The sequence below is a fragment of the Diadema antillarum genome, unplaced genomic scaffold (assembly GCF_040938485.1).
Source record: "Diadema antillarum isolate AM-2024a unplaced genomic scaffold, OU_Dant_1.0 seq00001823_RagTag, whole genome shotgun sequence".
Taxonomy (NCBI): Eukaryota; Metazoa; Echinodermata; class Echinoidea; order Diadematoida; family Diadematidae; genus Diadema; species Diadema antillarum.
In genome coordinates, this window is record NW_027272497.1 from 58,119 (window position 1) to 84,557 (window position 26,439).

Below are 26,439 nucleotides of genomic sequence, written 5' to 3' on the forward strand. Positions count from 1 at the left end.
AGAGAAAAGGGAGGAGCGGGAAAAGTAGAGACCGGGCAAAGCAATGGTATCAGAAATGCTGTGCCGAGACGCCGCTGCAACAGTCGCTGAGAGGCGTTGTGCGAAGATGTTTCCCCAGTTATGAATCGATATCCCCGCATCGCTGGCTGATGATATGACTCGCTTCGGGAAGTTTTGAATCTTGATCCAACTCGGGAAAGATATGAGATTTCTTCAGTAATTCTCTGTCTCTTTTTTTTCTTCGCGTCAAGAGTGTGATGCAAGATCAATTCGCTTTGCTGGAGATGAATTAAAATCCTTTTAAAAGTATGTGATTAACACCTGTGCCCATTGGAACCATACTTCCGGATAATGTTCATATCGATCCTTCTCCATACACTCATCTGGAAACATGATTCTTGATGACGTGCGAACCAAATTGCCAGCGGATTTCGTTGACTGATTTCTAGGCAAGACCATGGAATCGATCGAAGTAGTGTTCATCTATTTGAGGAATCTCTCCCTTTCTCTCTTTTGTTCTCTCTCCCTCTCTCTCTTTCTCTCTCTCTCTCTCTCTCTCTCTCTCTCTAAGTTGTCATAGCAACAAGAATGAGCGCCAGTACTTCCGAGTCGAGGATTCCAAGAATAAAGTGCGAGTTTTGGCAGCCAAGAAAACATGATAACTTTATTCCCGCATGCTTTGGCGATCCCATCGGAAACTCCCTTAAAGGACAATCATTGACTATCGATTTCGAGACGACGCGTTCTGACTGAGGGGACTGTTCCGTCAAAGCACCTGCATTCCAGCTCTGTGATTTGTTGAATCAAGCTTTCATTGTTGAGCAACTCAGGATACGGTCGACTTCGTTCTCATACCACAGCGTTGAGGTTCGGCTGCTGGTGTGCCGGGTATATTTCGCTCCGATAACAGGAAAAGGCGAGAAGAGAAAGTACGTTGGTGCACCTGCAAGAAAAGGCTCATGCTGTGAAGAAGCATGGCATAGAGTTGTTCATCGTGCGCTGGAAAATATCATATATCTTTGGATAACCAACAATACTTGATTTGACGAAGCAGGCGGGAGTTCTCTCTACTGGAAAATTTCCGCCTATTCGATTGCGTTGTACAGCAAAAAAAAAAGCCCAATAAAACAAAAACAAAAACGAGGATGGGAAGTTTTTAACTTAAGCTGATATCATTTCGGCTCTACTCGCTGTGCAATTCGTGTGATACTTAAAAGTAGCAGACACTTAATTTCTTTCCCCGTGTGCGAGCATCCCTTGGATAAAGATTGCGAAGTATGAGTTTATTGTGGTCACTTTTCTCGCTGAGTACTTAAAAGCCATCTGGGAGTTGCACATGTGCATGGACACTGAGACATTACTAGTAAGTGGAGAGCGCAACAATACAACGGAGAGAGCAAGATACATGTATACGAAAAAGTGAAGGATACCGTATACGTCGGAGAAACTTTGGGAGCGGAATGCGAGATACCGCATCACGATTCAATGTTTAACTATTCTGGATAGATGAAAACCCTTTGGTTTGTTTCTTTCTGGATTACCGTCTGGAATAGAAGGATGCTGCCCGAACTCAGTGCATTCTCCATTCTTTTAGGTGAGTTATCTAGACATTTCACTACTAGACTTTGATTTATCTGTGAATGATAATCAGACATAAATGTAGAGATATACAAGTTAATGTGAATTAACATAAACAGCATAATGAATTAACTGCCTAGCAAATTGGCGTATCTTTCTCAACTCAGCTCAGATCACTTTACTTCCGGATGATGCGGTGATGATTGTAATCATGAAACATTATAATTGCATCCATGCATGTAAATGGAAAAAATATGAAAAAAAAGAGAAAGGAGGGGGTGATTTGAAGAGATTAACTTAAAAAGGGGGGGGGAAATGGATATTAACTTTTGAGTAAGAATGGAAGGACAGGTACCAAACAAGTGCCAAAGGAGCTAAACCGGTAAACGTCAACACCATTGTGTGTTTTGAGCGCACAGGTGTTGGAAGCCCCGGGGCGGTGTGTTAGAACCACACCACAAGCCCTATCAACTAACAGTCGCCTAGAAACAAGGGTGTTACGTCGACGCCTGGTCAACAATAGGACACTCACGCGTTCTGTTACAAGATCGCAAAAGTGTAAATGTCGTTTCTTCTTCTTTCTTTTTTTCTTCTTCTTCTACTTTTAATGAGAAACTGACCAGGAAGAAAAGGGGCCAGGTTGAAGCGCATTTGTAACAGTATAAGGGGTACCCTGGAATAACCAAATTCAAGTTTGATGTTGCATCAAATGTTATGATACAGGCACTCTGTCATGTGATTCTGAAGAATTAGACTGGATCATGATCCATGCACAAGCTTGGATGTTTACTTTAGTGCCACTGGACACTGGTAGCTTAACTAGGACTTTTTTCTTGAATCATATAATTTGCCAGTATAAGATTGCAACAAACTGACAACGTACATTGTATGTTTGTAAACAGAGGCGTCTTCCATGCACAGACACACAGACAGACGCAGGAGGCCGCGGAACGCTTTTTATGTACAGTAGTGTGTTGGGGGGGGGGGGAGGGGAGTTCAAGGGTAATGCTAGTGGTTGGGTCAAGGGTCAATCTCCAGGTGGAACCTTTGGAAAATAATGGGTTTTGAAATGATCTTTTTTTTTTCTCGATTTTTACGCCTCCGCAACGAAGTGTCGCCGGAGGCATTATGTCTTCGGGATGTCCGTCCGTCCGTCCGCAATTGCTTTTGTGGATGATGTAGGGGTATCCGAATGAAACATGGCATAATGTATGTATGAGTGGATGAAGGTGTTTTTATCAACTCGTGGGCGTACACGCTCAGGTCAAAGGTCATAATGGTCAAGGTCAAATTCTAAAAGTTCACTATTTCCCCCATATCTCTTCCATGCCTGAAGGTATTTTCATGAAACTTAGTACATTCTACATTTATTGCCGGACAATGATCTCGTCGGATGTTTTGGATCATGGGTTCAAAGGCCAACTGTCAAAAGGTCAGGGTAAAAGGATAAAAATTACACCACTTACACTGTTTTCTTTATACCTTGGAAATGACTGAATGTATCCACTTATGTAGACCTACATGCATTATATCGTACAATGGTTCTGTATTTTAAGATTTAGGCCATCGGTCAGAGGCGAAATGAACATGCCAAGATTAACTCATTATTTTCCATAACTTGAAAATGGCTCAAATTATTGCAATGAAAATTGGAGTATTATTACCAGATGATAATCATTCACGTTTGCTCTGAAACTGTGGTTTCACATCGGCTAGATGTACTATTGTATAGGCCTATACCTTTTGGAAGAATAATGCGATATAGCATAAAGATGCGAAGTACAACAGTGGCAGAATAATATTTCTACTTTAATATTTCGTCTTCTTTTTTCATAGCCAAAAGTGATGCGGAGGTGGAGACCCTGAGAACATCCACTCACTCATACCAAAATACACTAACTCTTACATAATTAGACTAAAGCGATTTTGTCTTCTTCATCACTTTAAGTCTCCTGGTTTACTGTGCATTCTGTTTGCACAAAATATACAATAAAAGCATACGAAAAGAAATTGTTTTTCTACTGGTTACTGGTTTCAAGTGATCCTTATTTTCATGTACTATTGGCATACACTGCAGCCCCTTACTTTCAGTCTACCACCGATCTCGCCTGTTTCACCTCTACTCTTCTCCTCTGCGTTACTTCATGACAAACAAAAAAAAAGGTCTACCAAATACCACGTTAAGATGCTTTTAAGCTACTGCATTGGTCTTTTGGGGGGAATACTCTTCCCTATAGTGCTTTTCGGCCCTCGAGCGGTTTTTTCGTCACGGTTGTCTGTACAGTAATTATATTTCATCAGCCTCAGTTTTCCTTTTTAACTTGATCCTTGGGTAATTCGATATTTGGGCGAGGATTTGCCGGTCCGCCGCCCGCGTATTTGCCCTAGTCTGTGGCCCCTTGAGGGGTCGCAGTTTTATTGAACCAAAGAATATTGCACCAGAAACAACTTAAAAGCTGGGGGAGAATCCAAAAGGATCAAATAGAGTCCATCGACGAAAATTAAAAGGGCATGTCCCATTTTTATTATGCTATATTATAAATGCCACATTCGATCGATGGCATTTACCGCTATTAACTTCCCCCGTCCAAACAAATCAAACGGAATAATGGCTGGAATCTCATCGTTTGACGGAAGAGTTGATTTATGTTACTTTTATTGTTTGGGATTTTTCATTTTTCAATTTCTGTCTTATAAAATGTCCTCTTTGATCAAATTAGAAGTTGCCCATCTATTGCCTTACGATTCCAAAGTGATTAATTGATATTCATGGTACTCAACACCCCTGATGAAAAAAAAAAGAAAGAAAATCAGTTCACATTAATCTTCATGTCAACTTGTCTGTTCTTAATGGCTGTGATTTTATAGGCCTATTTTGTGATGTCAAAGGCAACCTGTTAACATAAGTTAGCAATGTTTTTGATTGGAAAAGACGACACATCACGATCCTCATGGCAGCGATTTGATATCAAATAGAAAAACATTCCTCTTCTCCCGTTATTGGAATGTTGGTTTCCCTTGTACCGCATTTATCTAGATGCTATTTTTATTTCCTTTTCATTATTGCAATCTTTGATCATTGCCCAAGGTGTCAAATAATTGTCAACTATCCGCCCAAATACCCACTATTGCCCAAGTGATTGATATTCCTAAAAAAAAAAAAAAGTTCACAAGTAGTGTCAGACTCCTTGATCTATCACATTATACTTCCAGTATTCAGCACGTGATGACTGTTCCGTTGTTGTTGTTGTTGTTGTTGCTGCTGTTGTTGTTGATGATGATGATTTTTTTTCCTTGTGTTTGTGACAATTTTCTGTATTCTTTTCCTGTGGTGCAATGGGTAAGATCACATGCTAAGTTTCTTTATTATTCATAGTAAATCTCTGTCTTCTTGATGTGTCGCTGAAGCGAAATTATTACTTTCTTTATTACTTTCAACCTTGATATTTATTGATTGTCTCGAAGACATTTTTGAATACATTTATGCGAAGTGTGGAGCCATTAATATGAGCGGGATGTGGAATACAGGCTTTTGCCACTTTCTTGCGTTAACGACGTTTCAGCTGCCATATCATAGGCGGACAGAGGGAAGAAATACATCGTACATGCTGTCTGTAAATGATCGCTTGTGCTCGACACATGAAGAGGAAAACGACAGCTTCCCCTCGAGTATCATCTCCAAGTGAGCAAATAGCCTGTTGTCCTAAGAATTCTTCTTCTTTTTGTTCTTCTTTCTTTGCCCTCCCACTTTCATGTACCATGTTAATCTGGCAAATCTTCCATGGACAGGTAAAGAAATGGAGGAAAAATGCACAAGAAAACGCTTAGAAGGCTTTTTCATTGTATCGGCACCTTTAAAAGTCAATCCTCGAAGTCCTACAATATTGTAGTCGATCCTCAAGGTGCTTTGACATAAAGCTGTTTTCTTTCCTTTCCCAGGAGGCGATCTGCTTTGGGAAGGGAGAAGGAAGTGATACTAAGCCGAAGTGGAAACAGAATTCATGATTATAATAGACAGATGGACAGAAATATAGATTAGACTGTTAAATATAACAAATACAGGAGAAAAGAGAAGAACGATTAGACTGACGAAACTGGTCACATGCTGGTATGGATGAACAGATCGAGCGCTGAGAGTTCGAATGCTAAGTGTTATTGGCGATCACGCAAATCGATGTCAAACGCATCATCGCTTGGGCGCCTGTGAATGTTTGTACAGATAAATGGTGCTATATAAATGCTTCTTCATCATCATCATCATCGCCATCATCATCATCATTATCATCATCATCGTTATCTTCAACACTTGTATAGCCCATGGGTACATTCTAGACCTAGCGTCTTTCTCTCACAAAATCACTTGCTATCAACGCAAGAGAAGAAAAAGTTTCAGATTGACGTTTCAGATTGTGACGTTTCCAATCTCACTAAAATCATAAAACTGATAAAGACTACGAGAGTCTCGTTTAACACCAAACAAAACAGTTACCTGTTTTCCGGAACAAATAAACTGACCCATTTTTTATAATCATTTGTTTCAACATCTGCATTGCTATATAAAACAAAAAATAAAAGTTCTTTACTGCCAAACTTTGCCGTGGTTTTTCTATACTGTTCAATTAAATATCTTTGAAGGTTTTACACTGCATGCACTAAAGATGGACATTACATCACCATACCCAGATTACAATTACAATGATGTGCAAGTCTTTGGTCAAAACCAATACATCAGAAGATTTCATTAAGAGGTTTATCTAAGAGTATTTTCACATGCTAACATCTTGCACGCATACACTAAACCTCCGAATCTCCCAAGATTCGTCACTACTGCAAACCCTAAGACATGAGGGCATCGCTCTTTTGTTTGTATACAAAAGCACCCAAATTGTGGAATAAACAAGAACAGTAGGACCCTATCATTCAGTATAATATCGTAGTAATAAATATGTAGCATGTTCAGTCTAAAATATTTTGTCGTTGTCCTTATTGTAGTCATTTCTATGCCAGTAGCCTTTCTAATGGCGTTAAAAAAAATTGCCCAGGATTGTGGTTGTATTTTTGTTTCTTCTGTAAGGCATAGGTTAACGGGATGGTATAATTTTGGTTGAGATGGGGATTCAGGTTTTGACTTATTGCGAGACAATTAGACGCCACTTTTCAAAGAGCATTCAAATCTAAAAGAAAATCAACGTTTATTTGATGAAAATCGGTTTTGAAACGGCTGAGATATTTCTAAAACCAACGAGGTCTCATAATAAAAGGTGGGACTCACCTTTTATGAGGACCACTTTGTTTTGCTTTGCTTTGTTTTGCAAAACTATACCATCCCTTTAACTTCCGCTGAGTTATTTTTTTTTTCCGATATCACGGTCACCCACATTGATAAGGAATTCATGATCTATTCGGATGATCCTACACGTTGCCTCCTCTGTCTTGCTTTCGAGGTCATTCCATCTTTTAAATGGTTCACGCGGTTCCACCCTTTGACATGTTCTTAGGCAGTTCAAGACACTAATCGCTATTCTCACATCCACCATTTAGTGTGAATGGAGTAAGGTTTCGTTCGCCCATCCTCCCACTTTCTCAATTGTTCGACGGTTTCACTGAATAGTATCTTGAGCATTTAAAAATGTTAATCGCTTTTTCCTCACCCAGTACGCAGTGAGTAGAGAAGGTCCCTCCCCCATTCAGTTTATGCACCGTTTCACGGACAGAATATTTTCGGCGTATAAAAACACTAATCTTGTTTTTCCTATCCCATTGTAGAAAAGTTAAACTAAGGTTTCCTTTATCTATTCTCAAACTGTGCCAGCTTAAATGTTGAAAGTCTTCAGCAGCAGCAGAGAAAAAAAAATACGTGAAACACAACTGAAATGTGTTACCACGTGACATATAGGGCAATGAACCAAAAGTGTATCATCAATGAATTCCCAAACTTCCATTTAAGAGAGTGAAGTGGAAGAAAATAAATCCGTGGGGCTCGAGAAAGGATTGTTTGTTTGTTTGTTTGTTTGTTTGTTTGTTTGTTTGTTTGTTTGTTTGTTTGTTTGTTTGATGTCTTGGAGTTAATGTCTGAAAACGCTCAAGGTTCTTAACCCCTCCGAACCTATATATTTGGTTACAGATTATAACCCAAACACCAATAACTAGGGATGACATAATAGGACATAGGAGGTATATAATTATAGGCTTACTTTACAGGTTTGCAGTTACAACGGAAATAGAGAACTTAATGTAGAGCAAGCTGTGTAGATCGCTGTATATACTTTCTCTGCGGAGCCGGCAACATTTGTGGCCCCTCCTCCAATTCGGTTGTGTACCGCCAAACGATCAATATCGATTACGCGATACCATTTAGGCAAACTGGTCGATCGAAGCGAGGGCTTCCTTTACGATAATTAACGACCACTTGTCGAAGCGTTTACCAGCACTGATTGTGGGTAGGAATCGATCCTGTAAACATTAACGCGCGCAAATCCGGGTCCAGCTCATATAGCAAAGTGCATACGAGAGGTCGTCTGCGAATCATATCGTCCACACCTAAGGATGCAAAAATAGCAAACGTGACTTTAAGCAGCGGCGGGACAGAGAGAAAGGAAGATAGATAGATAGATAGATAGATAGATAGATAGATAGATAGATAGATAGACAGATAGATAAATAGATAAAAAGATAGATAGATAGATAGATGGATGGATGGATGGATAGATAAATAGACACATGAATAGAAAGATAGATATGTTGCATTTAATGTAAGTGTCATTGTTTTGTCATCTGTTATATGTTTGTATGTGCAGGGCCCCCAGGAAGAACAGTACCTGCCTACTTAAGGGGCTACCCTGTCGAAAGAGGACTAAAAAAAATAAATGAATTAAAAAAAGAGAAAGTAGATACAAATAGATAGTAGATAGACAGATAGATAGATAGATAGATAGATAGATAGATAGATAGATAGATAGGTTGATAAATATAGATAGATACACATGTAGATATATAGATAGTAGATAGATGGGCAGCCAGAGAGAGAGAGAGAGGGGGGGGGGGAACTGTGTACTGTGTTTATTTGGGAGGGGATGTCAATACACTTATCTTTTTTTTCTGTTCCGTTGGCAGAGATGATTGTGAAAAGGTCAAATTAATAAAGATACTTACCTACGTAAAGACATTACCAGTTAAGGAAGGACAAGGATTTTCACTAGTAATATGGATCAGTTCTACCTTCTACACTTCCATCTTATTATACCACAGTTAATTTCACTCATCATGCTCATATACCTTAATGACAATTTCATCCATCCTCATCAAATTAAGTGTTACCACTTGCAACGGGATAGAAGTGTGTGGAGAAAGACGCTTTGTGCAATGCACACATACACACAATTAGAGAAAAATCTCTTGCTTTAATAATCTAAAGTCATTCAATGAAATTAGATTAATTCCATTCCATTTCATTTCGATTCAAACATAATGATTACAACATTTTAATGCAACAATAACACAACAATGTAATCTAAAGCCATTAAGTAATCTAAAGCCATTCAATGGAATTCACACCAAAGTGCAGACTCAGTACCAACTTCTCCGTGCATGCCGTGAAGTTCCACTAGTATGGTCTTATTTACCCAGGTACCCTTTTGGTTTAAGCCGTGTTCTCCCAAATGGTCTTGTCATAAGCAGTAACACAGCCTAGTGAGATGCACTCATAGATATGCATCAAAAGCAAGTTTAAGAAAAGAGAGCAGAACATTTGCAATAAAAAAAAAAAAGTTTAAGTGCCAGGTAACATCCGAACTCGAGATAGCATCTTTCCAAATCCAAAAGCAGGTTAAGTCTACCAAAGTGCTGGGAAGGGGCATCAGTGTTGAATGTGTGCTCCGAAGTGATAGCAGTCTTGAAGATTGACCTATTCGTCATACTTTATTGATGCAGGTCGAAGTTCAGAAATGCTAATGTAATTGACACTTTAAACTAATTAAGAAAAACTTGAAAGAAAGAAATAGAACATTACAAGACAATAGCAATTGCCTTGCACTGATATGCCCGCATTATGGAAGCGATGGGAAGGGACACTGGAGTTGAATTATGATTGAGCGGAAGGTAGGGGCTTGAAGAAGTGGAGCGATTTAATCAGAGATAAACAAAATCGCAGAATTGATTGAGTCATCCCCAACCAAATCCCTCTCCCTCCTGCAATGTGCATCCTCTGGGTTTTATCTGTCATAGCTCGGTGCAATATTGTAGCCATATTTCTCTTCCCCCCTTATCTCACACCCCGTTTAGATAGGAATCTCTTTCTCTAGATACGTCAAATCCAATTTCGGTAAGGGGCCCCCCGACCGGCTTGCGTGGCCCCAAAACCTGGATGCCCACACCGAGATAAGAAAGAGGGTTGAACGAGTTTGGCTGACTTGTGATGCGACTTGTGTAGATGACCAAAATGCAGAGAGAGATACGGTAAACTGTTCTCAATTTTTCTCCCAAAGAATCATCGTCATATCGAGAAAAATAATTATATGGATCAGTATTGCGGCATAAATTTCACCTGGCATGAACGTTTTCTTTGTAAGCAGGACACTGGGAAATATCCAGTTGCACTAGACATGTTTACATGTACATGTATTAATACTTGTAATTATTATGATAGTAGCTACTATGATTAGCTACTATCATAATAATTGCAAGTATTCAAGGACCTATGTCCTTGACTTTTCACGGTAAGAGAATAATGTGGATATAGTATAAACGTACGGCACAATAAGAATGCTTGAAAAGTGTCAATTACATTCTTTGTAGTTATTATGAATATATTCTTTATGTAATGTTATTATTATCATTATCATTATTATAATTGTTAGTATTATTATTATTATTATCATTATTATTAGTATTATCATTATCATCATTATTATCATTATTAATACTATTATCATTATCATCACCAATATTATCAAGTGGGTGTAGTCAAGGTAGTAGTGGTAGTAGTGGCAGCAATGATGTTAGTAGTAAGCTTTTTTTTATTTTTACACGTTTAATTCCTGACGGCACGTCATCAAACCTCCAGTTTGAAAATACAAAAACGACTAGTACTTGTCTTAAAATTTTAGACATGAACGAGAGCTGTACTTTATCATACACGCAAACTCCCGATTGTTTTCCTTGAACTTCCACAATAGAGCTTATGATATTTTCTGATATATTTCCTTTGAATTTTCACCCACTTTTTTATCACTCCCTTCACCATTGCCCTCATATTCCGCATCCCTCAAATCTATAGCAAAGCCTCATTACCCGTTTTTGTTCAAAACATTTTATGGGGATCTACGCTGCTTCATCAGCTGGTGATTTGTGTAGACAGCCGTTCAGCTGCGACGAATCGTGTTTGGAAAACCGTTCAGTCATGCACTATAATACAGCACTGAAAAAAAACCGTCAAAATGGGGATCCGTATTTTTTGTGCATGCGTGAGAGAGAGAGAAAGAGAGAGAGAGAGAGAGACAGAGAGAGACAGAGACAGACAGACAGACAGACAGACAGACAGAGATTCTACATTCAAAAAGCATTTTCAAGCACAAGGCAGTTCTTTGATTGCGAGTGGAAGAAACCAGATATCAGTATAGATAAATAATTACAAAGATAGATAGATTGATTGATTGATTGGTAGATAGATAGATAGATAGATAGATAGATAGATAGATAGACTGATTGGTAGATAAAGATAGATAGATAGATAGATAGATAGATCGATCGATAGATAAAGATAGATAGATAGATAGATAGATAGATAGATAGATAGATAGACTGATTGGTAGATAAAGATAGATAGATAGATAGATCGATAGATAGATAGATACATACATACATACATACATACATACATACATACATAGATAAATAGATAGATAGATAGATAGATAAATAGATAGATAGATAGATAGACAGATAGATAGATAGATAGATAGATTTTGTTTCTTAGTTCCTCTCATTCTATGTCTACCCCTTTTTCTCTTCCACAACCCCCTTCCCCTTACCCGTCTTCCTGTAGCTAAAACGATACTTTGTAGGACAAGATAATAATCGAGTGCATGTTTTCGAGTGCGCCACTCCGTACGTATTTAGCATTATTCCGATTAAGATAATATAACGATATAGCTGTAGTGATCGCCATTTTTATTCACCTTTGTCTGGTGAACTTTAACCTGTTAAGTGCTTATATTTGAATTCAGATTATTGCAGTCTAGCAACACAGGCGAATTGCCTTCTTGCTCTTCTCTGTTTTCACTGTTTTCTGGGTTCATCCCCGGTCAAATCCGCCTCCGCAAGGGCTAATCCTGGGTTTTCACAACATCCCGTCTCCATAGTAATGATACGCTGGTAAATGTCTCTTGTCTATACATCGTAAGGATGTCATCTCGTAGTCTATTCTCTGTTACAGGTTTTACAGAGTGCGATTAACCCATTTCTTTCCACACTGTGCAAGTCTGGAGTGCATTGCTGTGCTGCGGTATGACACTATAAGTGTATCGATGAAGATCATCGAAGGAAAATGGACATCGAGGGTAAAACACCCTCTATATTATACAAGTATGTAATCCACATAGGATCGAGGTGGATTCGAGCCGAATACCTGTTACCTGGAAGTCAGAACCATTTTGCTTTTATCGGGTTTTTTTTTTCTTTATTTTGAAGGGCGGCATTTTTCAGGTTTGTCATGTTTCTTGTACCCTCATCCCATCATCATCTTTTTTCTCTCGATCACAAAACGTAATACATAGCAGCAAATTTAATGGAACATCGGCATAAAGAGAGAAAACGCCATGGATTCGATGAGGATAGAAAAGACGACCACTAAAAGTAAGGGGCTTAAGAGGTATACACCCATCTTACATAGAAGTAGATACAGTGTCCTTAATACACGCCTGTCCCAGTTTCTTCTCTCCTCTCTCTTCTTCTTCTCTCTTCCGCTTTTCATCTCTCGCTCTATCTCTCTTCTATCTATCTTTCTCATGATCTCTATACCGCCTCCATCTCGGCAATGTTTCTCTTGCTCTTCCTTTCTCTTCCTCTTTTTCTCTTCCTATATTCCACTACACCTCTTTTCACCTCCTCCTAAAACATCTCTATTCTTTTCTAACTATTATCTCTCTTCATCTACTTTATTCTTATTTTCTCTCTCCCTTCATCTCACTACATCTCTGTTCCTCTCTTACTAATTTCATCTTTTTCTTTCTTTTTTCACTATGATTCTCTCTTCCATTCCTCTCTTCTTCTCTGTCCCTCTCATGTCCTCTCTCTCCCGCCTCCATCTCGACGACGTTTCTCGATCAAATGTCAATATGTCGGAGGATTGTCGTTCGTCAGGGGCGAAATTCTTCTCCGCGGCCATACAGCTACAAGTGTCGGAATGCGAAAGCAATCCGTCTGGAAGTGGGAGAAGTGGGTTACCATCCAATGTCAAGTGTGTTAGAATCCTGCGTGACTTTGACATTCCTCCTGCTTGCGTGCCCCTCCCCCCCCCCCCCTTTCACCTGCCCCTCCCTCTCCCTATTATTCCCTTTTTCTCTTGAGAATGAAAATGTTTTGAAAATGTTGCCGTGACTTAAGAAAGGGGCATCCTGTTTACTTGATGTGCTTTAAATCATTGCAGTGGAGAGGGAAGACAAAAGGATTGAGGCAATCCCTGGGAGACGGAAGGAGAATGCACAACTTTGACATTGTTTCAGAAGCCTCTTACCTTACATGGTCTGATTACCCCATACTTTTAGTGGTCGTCTTTTCTATCCTCATTCACTATACGTGACGTTCAAATAATAAAACCAGCACTGACTGTCGGGCGGAAGCTCGCTGGTCTAGTGGGTAAGACACTTGTCCGGTGATTAGGAGGCCGTTGGTTCTACTCCAGCCAGAGTGTGCGTGCCCATGATATTTTTTTAATCACATGGCTACTACTAAAGCACTGATTAATTTAGTTCGTATGTACTTCAATATAGGGCAATTCGTCTATCAGTTGCAATGCATGACTTTATCTCTTTATGTCTATGTTCAGTTTACTATCAATTAAGTTTTGGGATAGAGAGAAAGAGATAATGACGAAATGAAGAGACGAGATCCATAGCAAAACTGACCAACAGTGCACTCCCCCCCCCCCCCCCCCACACACACACAAATGATAATGGGAAAAGCATGATGGACTATTAAAATATGATTTTCTCTTTATGAAATTTCCGGGAAAGATGCTGCATCATTTTGTGAGCTGTGATTTGAGAAATATACTAATGACAAAGGATATAATTGTCATTAGAGAAACTGACGATGAAGTGGTATAAAAAAAAATGTTATAGAAAGAAAACTAATGATGAAATAATTGATTTTGTAAAACATTACAACATTCCGGGTTTCACTTCGAAATCATTTTGTAATCCATTTGCTATCGCAACAGGAAGTGACAGACAGAAATAATTAAAGTAGATGATCAAGTTAAGCTGAAAATATAGATGGGTTTTGCATTTCAGTCACGGCAGGATTTTGATTATCAGCCGCTGAGTTACGCAAAATTGTGTCCAAACCGTGAAGAGGGAGGGTAACATTCTGAGAACGGAAGCAACTCAATCTTGTAAAGTGCTCTTATTTTCCGCCACGTTTCGAAAAGATGGCACTTGTCACGCGCAAAACTCCCACCAGGCCAGACAAGGCATAGAAAAAAATAACTAATGCTCTCCAAGCCAGGTTGGATGTCGAACAAAACTTCGTAATTTGATTCAAACTGTGTTTTATTTCTACATTCTTTTTACACGAAAATAACACAAAGCCATTTGAAACATGTTATTGAGAATTCATAGATTATATTCCAAATGAAAAAAAAAAAAAACTTACTGAGTAATTATTTATTCTTCTAACTGCGTTGTCGTGCATCAGCATTGAATGTCATCCTTATCTTACAATGATGTGACTTTGATGACATCAATAGCCGGTATCTCTTCAAAACTAAACGTATTTATTAGCTTTATTATTCTTATGGACTAGAATGGCATTTTTACTCTTTAGGTACATATAAAGTGGTCTAAACTGTGCTATTAGAATTATTAGGGGAAAAACACGCACACACGTAAAATCAAATAAATGCGAGACGTGGCTGATCGAAAGATTATTTTCGAAATGTGATGAAGAAAATGAACAAGAAGGAAAAGAAGAAGAAGAAGAACGAAAGAAAGAAGAAGGCAAAAGGAAACAGGATGAAAAGAAAATAAAAGAAGAGGAGACGAAAGGAGGAGAAAATGAAAACGAAAAGGGGAGGTGGGCATGTGAACACGGAGACCTGACGTGACGCGAGAAAGGTGGGAAAGTTACGAAAGAATCTCGGTCATCCATGTCCCTAGCGACAACACGTTCTGCGCAGCAGGAGAGCGAGATCTCTGCAGATTTCAGAGTGAAGATTGAGAGAACGATTTCGGGCCACGGCACGCTCGCTCATAAAAAAGGGGGATATGACCGTGATCATGTAGAAATTAAAAACACAACAGGATAAACACTCTCAGTATGTTCATATTATGGACAAAATCTGTTAATGGAATCGAAGTTGTACACAAAGTTTTTACTTTCATTCATAACCGATGTTTCTGCAAACTATCTAGGCATTGTACCATCAACTGGGCTCATAAAGAGCATGATATTTTTCAAGAATACCAGCTTTGAAGCAATAAGAATATTAAGATGATGATTTCAACCGAGACTATTCAAAGTATCTTTGTCTATGTGGTCATTTGTCACCAGTTTAATAATGCCAAGTCTCGTGAATATAACAGTATAAACCGAATCATGATGTGTTTTTTCGATGTATTTTGACGTGAAGTGTATTATTCTAGTTTTCTTACTCGTAACGCCATTTCAAAAACGTGTTAGCAATGCTGGCAGAAATCCCTATGTCCGCTTGGAGCTATAGGACTGGAACGTTATGACGCCATAGCAAGTATAACCTCGTAACGAGCTATTCCTATCTACCAAGACATATACACGATGTATTTCAATGCATGAAATACGCTTTGCTCTGTGATTTGTTGCTATACCAGGCAGACCTCGGGCAAGCCTTCTAGTTGTTAGTAAAAGTCTTAATCATGAAGTTTTAATGTTAGTCTATTGATAAAAGTCTCAGTCATAAAGGTATATAATCATGAAACGTTAATGTTAGTCGATTGATGTAGTCATCCGCTTAAATCGCTTCTCATCTTTCATGCAGTTATCGCACAGCTCCTGGTCATACAGGCGGCCAGGACTGGAGGCCTGCGGAGTCCAGACCTCGCTGGACCGACGTGGGGACCTGGCACGGAGTGCAGAAGAAGGCTGCGGAGGCTGCAGGGCGGTCAAGGCATTGAGGCTGTCACGCCTCCAGATCTCCATGGCGACTGGGTGTCCAGCAGGTAAGGAGCCCCGGTGCTATGCATTACCTTCGATGAAAGGGTTACAGTTCCTCGTGATGTAATGATTATGGCGGGAGCTGGTCCCCTTGCAAACAAAGGCTCATTGTAGCATGAAGATGACGAATCCCAAAGTAAATGTGTGTTATTGAATTTCATTCATATTGATACTTAAAGATGTCTCATAGAGATTTGTTTTCAAGCGACTTGAAGAAATCAACTGATAACGAAGAAAGAAGAGTAAAAGATTTGATTTGATCGTATGGTTTTTCATTGCCATAAAGAAGTAAGATCACTGCAATGTGTTTTTCATTGTCAATTACCTTAAGCTATGAATGTCTGCTGTCATCTTAGTCATACGATCTTACAGATTAATCCTAAGATGGAAAAGAGGGCGACAACCACAAGAAGGGATTACAATTCTTAAGATAATTATCAATAAGTGTGCCTACCGTAATAAAATGATGCATTTAAAATGAAATTGATTTGAAGAATGGACTTGTAACAACGAACAAGGATATGAATCGAATGCTATAGGAATCTCTGGTTTCTCAGAGCTAACTATAATGGTGGAGTTTGATCTGGAAGTCTTCATGCAGTAGCTAATATGCCTACAGCCATCTAAGCCCAGGTTTTAACACATACACGACATAGTTCGGTTCGGAAGAGAGAACCATGCAGGACTACCGATAAACACATCAATTTCAAATCGTTCTTTCCCTCTTAAAGCCACTAATGTTGCCAACAGGTGTCCCTGCCTGTAGGCAGACGGTGATTGCCAGATGCAAACATGTCTCATTAATCATTGTCTAGGGGACTATAATCCCTGTTATTACCGCAGAAGGGTAGTTGGGACATTCACCTTCTCAAATAGTTTTATTTTTCCCTAGTGAAGAGCGAGGAAATGCGAAGGAATGTTTAAAGACGATCATGTGATTACTCGCGTACCAGCGTTGCGTGTTATAGTTTGAAATGGAATCACACAAGCAACAAGTGGGTAGAAAACAAGACAGATAATCGTCACTGATTATTGTAACCATCAAATCTTCATTACCAGCTGCATAGTGTGGCATGTAGAAAGTAACGTAGGACCAGGGAGATGGAGGAGTTCCACCTACCTGGTAGGACAAAAGCAATAGACACCCACTGTGATTGTATGAAAGGGCGTAACGAAATATTCTATAGGTTGAAATTTGGCTGTATAAGAGTAGCTTTAGTATCACTGTTATGACCGGTTTCTTCACTCTGTATGCTGTTGGTCAAATCATGGCGTGCCGCCTCCTTGGTCAATATGGAACTCAATGGATACCCATATGGCCACACCCACTCGAAGGACATGTCTCAAAATACTCGTCCATGCGTTCTTCTGACCATTGTGTTTTTGTGTGGATTTCAATACATGTATACCTTCTCCGTCATTTGCGGATGACATAAGGACAGATCATTTCAATTATGGCGGATGAAGATGATCTGTGCGAGACTAGTGTACAGGAAGGAGGATGGCATTATCCGGAAACGTGTGCTCCAGGATTAAGTCCGTTTTGAGCGCGCGGTATGCAGGCGATCCTCAGGCACAAATTCTAGGTCAGGGGTGTGATCGAGGGGCTGGTATCTCACTCACAGGCTATGGCGCAGCCCGCCTCTTATCCCAAGTGATCAGCCAGTTTTGATCGCGTTGTGGCCGGGGTGATGACTGAGGTTTCAATAGCTGCATGCACGCATTCCACATCGCTGACATCTCAGCTGAAAATAGTGGGCAAAAATTGTCGGCATTTGAGTTTAGCCAAACCACTTCCCATAACATTAAAGTTGCGTCGGAAGTGGTACAGTGTTCATAAAACATATAAAAAGGGAATTAGGTGATCCGAGTATCCTTCGGATCACCTTCTGTATCTGTACGGATTCTTTCTTCTTCTTTGTTTCTTTATTTCTCCGCAAAAGTTGTGCAGAGGTTAGCTCAGAAAGTCCGCTGCCTATCAATTTCAAAATTATACCATGTATGCATCATGTCCCAAAGACGACAAATCTAATGTATCATTGTGATCAGTGGACCGTGACGTCACTATGACGTCATTATATGAAAACACATTCTCAATCATATCTCATTAATGGAATGAAATTTTTCAATGAAATTTACGTCACATATATTTCAAATTATGCGCATTCTACTCATGTTCTCAAAATTCATATTTTCTCTTAAAACGTGCGCGTACGCGCGCGTTGAAATATTTGTATGCTCCAATCGAGCTCAAAATTTTTTTGCACACGTTTCAGACCATTTGGAGCATTTTTTGAAAAATTGAAAAAATCGGACGGACGCGTACGCGCGCGCGCATATACGCACGCACAGCTCATGTGCAATTGAAATTTCCAGTTTTTTCACTTTGATCGGCTGTCTGAAATGTTAAGGAATATTTATACCAAGTTTCAAATCAATCCGACTCAATATGACGTCATACGGGCCCGTCAAAGTTGAAATTCCGCGCGCGCGTCAATGGCGATATACAGTGCAACTATGCCAAAAAACTGCCAATTTTAAATCCGATTTTACTCGTCAGGATGGACGGTGACCCCCCATTTTCTGTACATATTTTGAAAGCTGATGAGTTGTACATGTCATTTCATGGGGTGGCAATGCTCACAAAATGATTAAAAGATATCAAATTTCTTAATAAAGTAAAAAAAGTAAATTTTCAAAATGACGTCATCAAATTTCAAGTTCATTCGAGCATATCTCACTAGTCCTTTGTCAATTTTCACCCAGATTTCAGTATGATGTAGCTTATTTAATGTTCTTTCAAACATAAAATTACAATATTTTGATTGGATAACGGTATCACCTCGTAAAAATGGATTAAAAGTAATCTTGTCAAATTTGACCAGTTTACGTGTTATCTCTATGGGAGTGCAGTTTTTCTGGAAATGAAAATTGACATGACTATCTTTATCGAGCACTAGCTCACTTAAGCTTCGGTAAATTTCTCCCAGATTTTAATATGTTGTAGCTGAGACTTTACGCTACCGTAAGTGTGCCCTTTGTTTTTTCATACGATGTCAGAATCACGTCAAAAAATTGGGTTGAAATTCAGGCTTATCTTCGATGTATTGAGATATTTCTTTCTTTCTGCAACTTTCTTTGCAATAACTCAAGAAAAACGGCCTCTATCACTTCTATATTTTGCACATGTTTAGTTCATGTCACGTGAATTATTTCATAAAATAACAACTACTTGATCGGACACCATCTTGGGTATGTAAATTAGGGTCAAAAGTCATAAGTGTTTTATCCTGTATCTTGGTGAATACATGTTCTATCTTCCCCATATTTTGCACACGTAAAGACCGTGTTACAAGGATCATTTCACAAAATAACCACTTTTTGCTCAGATGCCATCTTGTCTGTGTAGATCGGGGTCAAAGGTCATATGTATTTCTTTCTTTATCTTCGTTATGACGTGTTATCTCTATGGGAGGGAATTTTTCTAGATGTGAAAAATTGACATGATTGTCTTTATCGAGCACTAGCTCACTTACCCTTCGGTGAATTTCTCCCAGATTTTAATATGTTGTAGCTGAGACTTTGCGCTATCGTTTTGTTTCCTTTGTTTTTTCATACGATGTCGGGATGACGATAAAAAATTGGTTGAAATTAAAGCTTATCTTCTATGTATTGAGATATTTCTTTCTTTCTGCAACTTTCTTTGCAATAACTCAAGAAAAACACGCCCTATCACCCCCATATTTTGCACATGTTTAGTTCATGTCTCGTACATTATTTCATAAAATAACAACTACTAGATCGGACAACATCTTGGGTGTGTAAATTAGGGTCAAAGGTCACAAATGTTTCATCCTGTATCTTAGTGAATACCTGTCCTATCTTTCCCATATTTTTCACACGTATAGACGATGTCGCGAGAATCATTTCACAAAATAACCACTATTTCATCAGATGCAATCTTGGGAGTGCAAAGGTGGGTCAAAGGTCATATGTACTTGTTGTTGTTTTTTCGTTATAGTGTATACAGAATTTTGTACCTAACATGGCAGATATGACTCCCTTTGCTAAATGAGAATGCAAACATCACACGGCCAATGTCTCTAAACACAGATGAAACTTGTATGGTCATGCCTATTGCGATCAGGACTCGAATCATTGATTAAAAAAAAATCGGATCACCTTAATTTGTCAGTGATGACAAATTACAATCTCTAGTTCTTCTTCTTCTTCTTCTTCTTCTTTATTTCTCCTCAAAAGTTGTGCAGAGGTTAGCTCAGAAAGTGCATTGCCTCTCAATGTCAAACTCATACCATATATGTATCATGTCCCAAAGACGACAGCGCAAGTAAAATCATAGTGATCAGTCGACCGTGACGTCACTATGACGTCATTATATGAAAACACATTTTCATGCATATCTCATTAATGGAATGAAATATTTCAATGAAATTTACGTCACATATATTTCAAGTTATGCGCATTTTACTCATATTCTCAAAATTCATTTTTTCTCTTAAAACGCGCGCGTACGCGCGCGTTGAAATATTTGTATGCTCAAATCCAGCTCAAATTTTTTTTGCACACGTTTCAGACCATTTGGAGCATTTTTTGAAAAATTGAAAAAATTGGACGGACGCGTACGCGCGCGCACATATACGCACGCACAGCTAATATGAAATAGAAATTTTCAATTTTTTCACACGGATCGGATGTCCGAAATTTCAAGGAATATTTCTACCAAGTTTCAAGTCGATCCGACTCAATATGACGTCATACGGGCCCGTCAAATTCAAAATTCCGCGCGTGCGTCAATGGGGATACACAGTGCAACTATGCCAAAAAAACGCCAATTTTAAATCGGATTTTACTCGTCAGGATGGACGGTGACCCCCCATTTTCTTTACATATTCTGAAAGCTGATGAGTTGTACATGTCATTTCATGGGCTGGCTATGCTGATAAAATGACTAAAAGATATCAAATTTCTTAATAAAGTAAAAAAAGTAAATTTTCAAAATGACGTCATCAAATTTCAAGTTTACTCGAGCGTATCTCACTAATCCTTTGCCAATTTTCACCCAAATTTCAATATGTTATAGCTTATGAAATACTCTTTCATTAATGTAATTAAACAATTTTGATTTGATGACGACATTACCTTGAAAAAATGGATTGAAGGTAACCTTGTCAAATTTGACCAGTTTACGTGTAATCTCTATGGGAGTGCAATTTTTATGGAAATGAAAATTGACATGACTATCTTTATCGAGCACTAGCTCACTTATGCTTCGGTGAATTTCTCTAAGATTTTAATATGTTGTAGCTGAGATGTAGGGCTATCGTAATGTGCCCTTTGTTTTTTCATACGTTGTCGGGATCACGTGAAAAAACTTGGTTGAAATTAAAATTTATCTTTGATGTATTGAAATATTTCTTTCTTTTTGCAACTTTCTTTGCAATAACTCAAGAAAAACAGCCCCTATCACCTTCATATTTTGCACATGTTTAGTTCATGTCACGAAAATAATTTCATAAAATTACAACTACTTGATCAGACGCCATCTTGGGTATGTAAATTAGGGTCAAAGGTCATAAATGTTTCATCCTGTATCTTGGTGAATACATGTCCTATCTTTCCCATATTTTGCACACGTAAAGACCATGTTACAGGGATCATTTCATAAAATAACCACTTTTTGCTCAGATGCCATCTTGTCTGTGCAAAGTGGGGTCAAAGGTCATATGTACTTCTTTTTCTATCTTCGCTATGACGTGTTATCTCTATGGGAGGGAATTTTTTAGATGTGAAGATTGACATGACTCTCTTTATCGAGCACTATCTTACTTATGCTTCGGTGAATTTCTCTCAGATTTTAATATGTTGTAGCTGAGACTTTGCAGTATCAGGACTCGAATCATTAATTAAAAAAAAGATCGGATCACCTTAATTTGTCAGTGATGACAAATTACAATCTCTAGTTGAATTTTCTGTTTCATACTTCTGCTTAAGATATATCTAAAACTAAAAAGGGGCAAGGAAGGCTATTAATCGTAAGAATCGCAAGAAAATACTTAAAGTCTACAAACAGAAAGACTTTTAGGTAATACACAATTCAAATTTCATTATGACGTCAATCCTTTGATTGTAAATGGTATTTTGTATGAATGATAGACAGAAATACATGCTATCGATATGAAGTGAGATTACAGCTGTTGGAAAACAAAAACTAAGTCTACTAGTCGTACTACGCTTTTCACATTCTTCTTTCCTTTTTGTTGTAAGAAACTGAAATCAGAATCAGGCTGCATGGTTCTCTTGGGTTTTGGCATGCACTTCTTCTAAAGTTGTGTTTGCGAAATATAATGAGGATTATTTGAGCATGGCAACTAGAGTGAGCGATGAGCACGCTTTGCGACTAGTGATGAAAGGATGATGAGGGTGTTTGTGATGTATTTGGAAAGGTGCCGGACCTCACACAGCATTGTGATCCTCTTCTGATCTACCAGAGGTCGGTTTGGGAGACCTGTTGGCCCTCCCCGCTCTGGAATCTGCACCCCTCTCTCTACACCCACCGCTCCTCAAGAGTCAAGGATGTAGACCCGATGAAAGATGGCCGTGGAGCGAACAATAACAGTAAATCAGGAATGGAGTTGATGATTTATATTTGCCCCCATTATAGGCCAGCTTCGTGCCGATCTGTCATTTTACTGAAAGGCAATCAACATCAACACCGCATCATACCACGCACTTGGGTTCATCTGAGCATATAGCTCAGCCCGTTATCTGAGCTTCTGCCAAACTTAATATCCCATGGCTAAGTTTATGCAAACAGTAACATGATAACAGCAATTTCGTTCTTTTTTTCCATACCGTCCTTCAGTAATCAGTAATTTAGTTGGCATCCATTATTAAAGGAAGTTGATAAAATTATGCCCCCAACCATACACATGTATGATAGCCTATACACGACGCTTGTGAAGAGATGAACGCCACATCTCGTAATCTTACAGCACTTTCCGATGTTCTCAATCTTCAATATTGTGTCTGACGCCAAAAAACGTCGGCAACCAGAAACCTTCAGATGGTATTTGTTTTGTCACTACTTTTCATCGTTTTTTAAGGAAAAATTCGAAATTTATGATTTCTTCCCGAGACAATCGTCAGTACTGCATGTTCATATGGCTCAGGGAATATTTCCTGTTTGTGGCCATCCTTAAAAAACACAGAAAGAGATGCTGCGATGAAGCCAATCCTCTCCACTTCTCCCGATAAGAATCTTTAGTCTCCTCCGGTTTCTGTAGCTCTCTCTCTCTCATATAGATAAATTGGCCTTCTTGCTTAACCCTTTTCGTGTCACTGATTTGGCCGAAGGGCATTTGTGATATATTGCTACTTTCTTTGTGTGCGCTGTGACGGGCAAACATATTATTATTGAGCTTCAATATAGCGACGTGACAGATTGCATGACATTTTTATTCGCACCATATTTTTGCATTGCGTTTTCACCAGTTATGTTTTCGTTGTTGGTGAATTGAACTAAAGTACTGATTACTACATGGCATAAGATGCAGTACAATACATGCGGACAAAACAATAGGTCCTAATCAGTAGACGGAAAATATGTTCGATAGAAATATTGGGCCGAAGTGAATTAGAAACACTGCTCTATTGAAGATATCATCCTCTCTTTTAAGGTTGCGTTTTTTTTATACATATATATATCGCGTCGATCACATGTTGGCAAATTACATCATTCAGCTTTATAAATGTCCTCGCCCCCCCCCCCCCGCCCAAATACCTTTTTCGAATGAAGATAGTTATCACGTGTCACCCTTGCAGCCGGCGATGGCGATCTATCAATTTGAATCCGAGTTAGAGACAATTTACTTTAATCTTCCTCTACTTTTAAGAGCTCCTGGTTCATTAGAAGGATGAGAATGAGAATCCTCGGTATCCCTTCTTATTTTCACCACTTCACGTGTGGCGTTAAATCTCAAGTAACAAATTCAAAAGATCGTCTGAAGTTATGAGTATATGGTAAGGGATCGTGCAAACGATATTTCATGGCTCGACTGAGAGCTAGAGCGCACTATCTCGTGTCAGATGAAGCAGTGCGGTAGAGTCGGATGCAGTTGTCATTGATATGAAACGATGATACCCAATCCTCCATCCACTGTGCATGTTAGCTATACCGATGAATTCAAACCTTGGCGGAGAACCGATTAGCTAAGATGTCGGAAACCCAGACCAGTAGTATGTAATGAAGTACTAAATCGCCCCAGGATCATTCCAACGCCAAAAACTGAGAAAAATACGAGGTTATATTCTCAACTTGTATCCACCGCCATGTCTTGAAATTAGTTCAAGATTTTAACGTACACTAGGCAATGGTAAGAGTCAGACGGTGAACCAAAATGTAATAGATTGCATACGCGCCACAAGTATGCATCCAAGAATCATCTAAGAATTAGGTGGCACTTGTTGAGTTCGAATCTATATTGCTTAGGTTGTATATTGTTTATATTCATTTTATCTATATATGCTTGACTCATCTATGTATCTGTTATTATGATCGATATTCGTACAGCATCAGCAAACTAACTTTGTGATAATAAACGCGTTCAGACTTGTCGCAGGAGACTCCCATACAGTTGGTGTTTCTACTCTAGTAGAATAGATTTTGTTCCTATTTTCCCATTCGATAATAACACGCATTCGTCACTTCTTTCACTGCCCCGTCTCATACCCCTGTTAAATCAGAGTAGGTTAGTTTGTTGTTTCTGGTGACAATGTAACACCGCACGATGAATAGTGACTGAGCAACAATTAACCATAAAATATCTGATCGCTTCGTAATCTCAAAAGAAAAGAAAGAAATATATGACCTGAAGTAGCCTCTGAACGCACAGGCCACCTGAAATGAGCTTCATGTTCGCTCCCCAGCCGAAGTTAAAACTCCTATTCTCCATGATCGTACATAACAGTGCTCACCCAATTTTCTTATATCCCTGCATGTCTCTTTATATTTTCTCATGTGAAGCATCATTTTGTCAAGTAAAGCGACTCTTTTTCGGAAACTGCATGTATCACACGGTGTGATATATATCTCCCTCTCCCTCTCTCTCCATCTCTCTCTCTCTTTCTCTCTCTTTCTCTATCTATCTATCTCTATCTATCTATCTATCTATCTATATATCTATCTATCTATCTATCTATCTATCTATCTATCCATCCATCTATCTATCTTTCGGGATGGCCTGTACTCTTCTATAATCTCCTATTTTTGAGGTAGAATACTTCCCAGAGAGATTTTGAAGAGCCACGTAAATACTACAATATCTCTGACAGGTCTACTGGAATTGATCCTTCGACAATCCTTTGATCAACTTGACAAGACGCTCTCCTCTGCATTACAACTTTAACAAAAGCTCTGACAGATATTGTTCCCAAGTGTTCGTCGCTTTTGACACCGCCAAGCATTTTTAGCGCAGGAATAGAATAGACTAAGATCACAAAGCTCTCATCTCAACAAAGATGCACATATTCATTCTAGAGCTGCATTCAACTTGTTGGCATCCTGACCTGTAGGGTATAATTGACTGAGTGGAAAATGGAGACATAAGATTTTCTACTTGTACGCACAATTGACTTGAAAATAACTCCTTTTAATGCTACTTAAAAGGCCCGATCAAGCTTCCATGCATCCGAGTGCGAAGACACACAGACACGCACACATTGCACACATGAAGTGGAGTTTACTATTAGAAAATTATGTTGTGATGAAGAGTTTGAGTTATCATATTGAATTGTATGACAGTTACTCGCGGATCAATTAAATTCACACACACACGCACACCCTCACACACACACACACACACACACACACACACACACACGCACACACACACAAACACACACTCACACGCACGCACACACATGCAGAACCACACTCAAAAATCTGAAGTAACACTTCGCTGTTTGATAAGACGAGAGTTGAACGCTGATCACAATAAATCATCGGTCAATGTCCAACGTGTCTGTCTTGAGACGACGTCGCGTCGTTTTGAATGATGACGTCGATGTGACCGTCCAATCCCTGTCTATCAAGAGAATAATATGTCTGATTTCCTTGTCGAACTGAACTTCAACGATGGCTGGTTTCAATCGAGGAGATAAAACTCTATACTTTGAAACAGAACAGGCCATAGTGTGTAAAAGATTCTTCCAAAAACGTTATCCTTTATCATGTTTATGAAAAGAGTGTGTAATCTAGATAGACAGGCACACCTTCGCATAATCATATACCCTAATATCACCGAGTCCGTGCATATTTAGACAAAGATTCTAATTTCTCGTAATCAAAACAGCCTGTCAATTCAACGAACGGTGGAAATGATTGAAGATCACTCTTAATCACACTGAAATAAGATGTTAAATTAACACGAGCAGGAT

At 38.9% G+C, this 26,439-nt stretch overlaps 1 protein-coding gene across 1 annotated transcript in view; it reads left to right on the forward strand.

Annotated features, from left to right (window-relative positions):
* Positions 1-1,034: 1,034 nt before the first annotated feature.
* Positions 1,035-26,439, forward strand: part of LOC139712566 (protein APCDD1-like) — a 70,672-nt gene continuing 45,267 nt past the window's right edge. The window contains exons 1-2 of the mRNA XM_071624375.1: positions 1,035-1,594; positions 15,809-15,989. Coding sequence (XP_071480476.1) covers positions 1,507-1,594; positions 15,809-15,989 — 269 coding nt within the window. The 5' untranslated portion in view covers positions 1,035-1,506. The remainder of the gene's footprint in view (positions 1,595-15,808; positions 15,990-26,439) is intronic.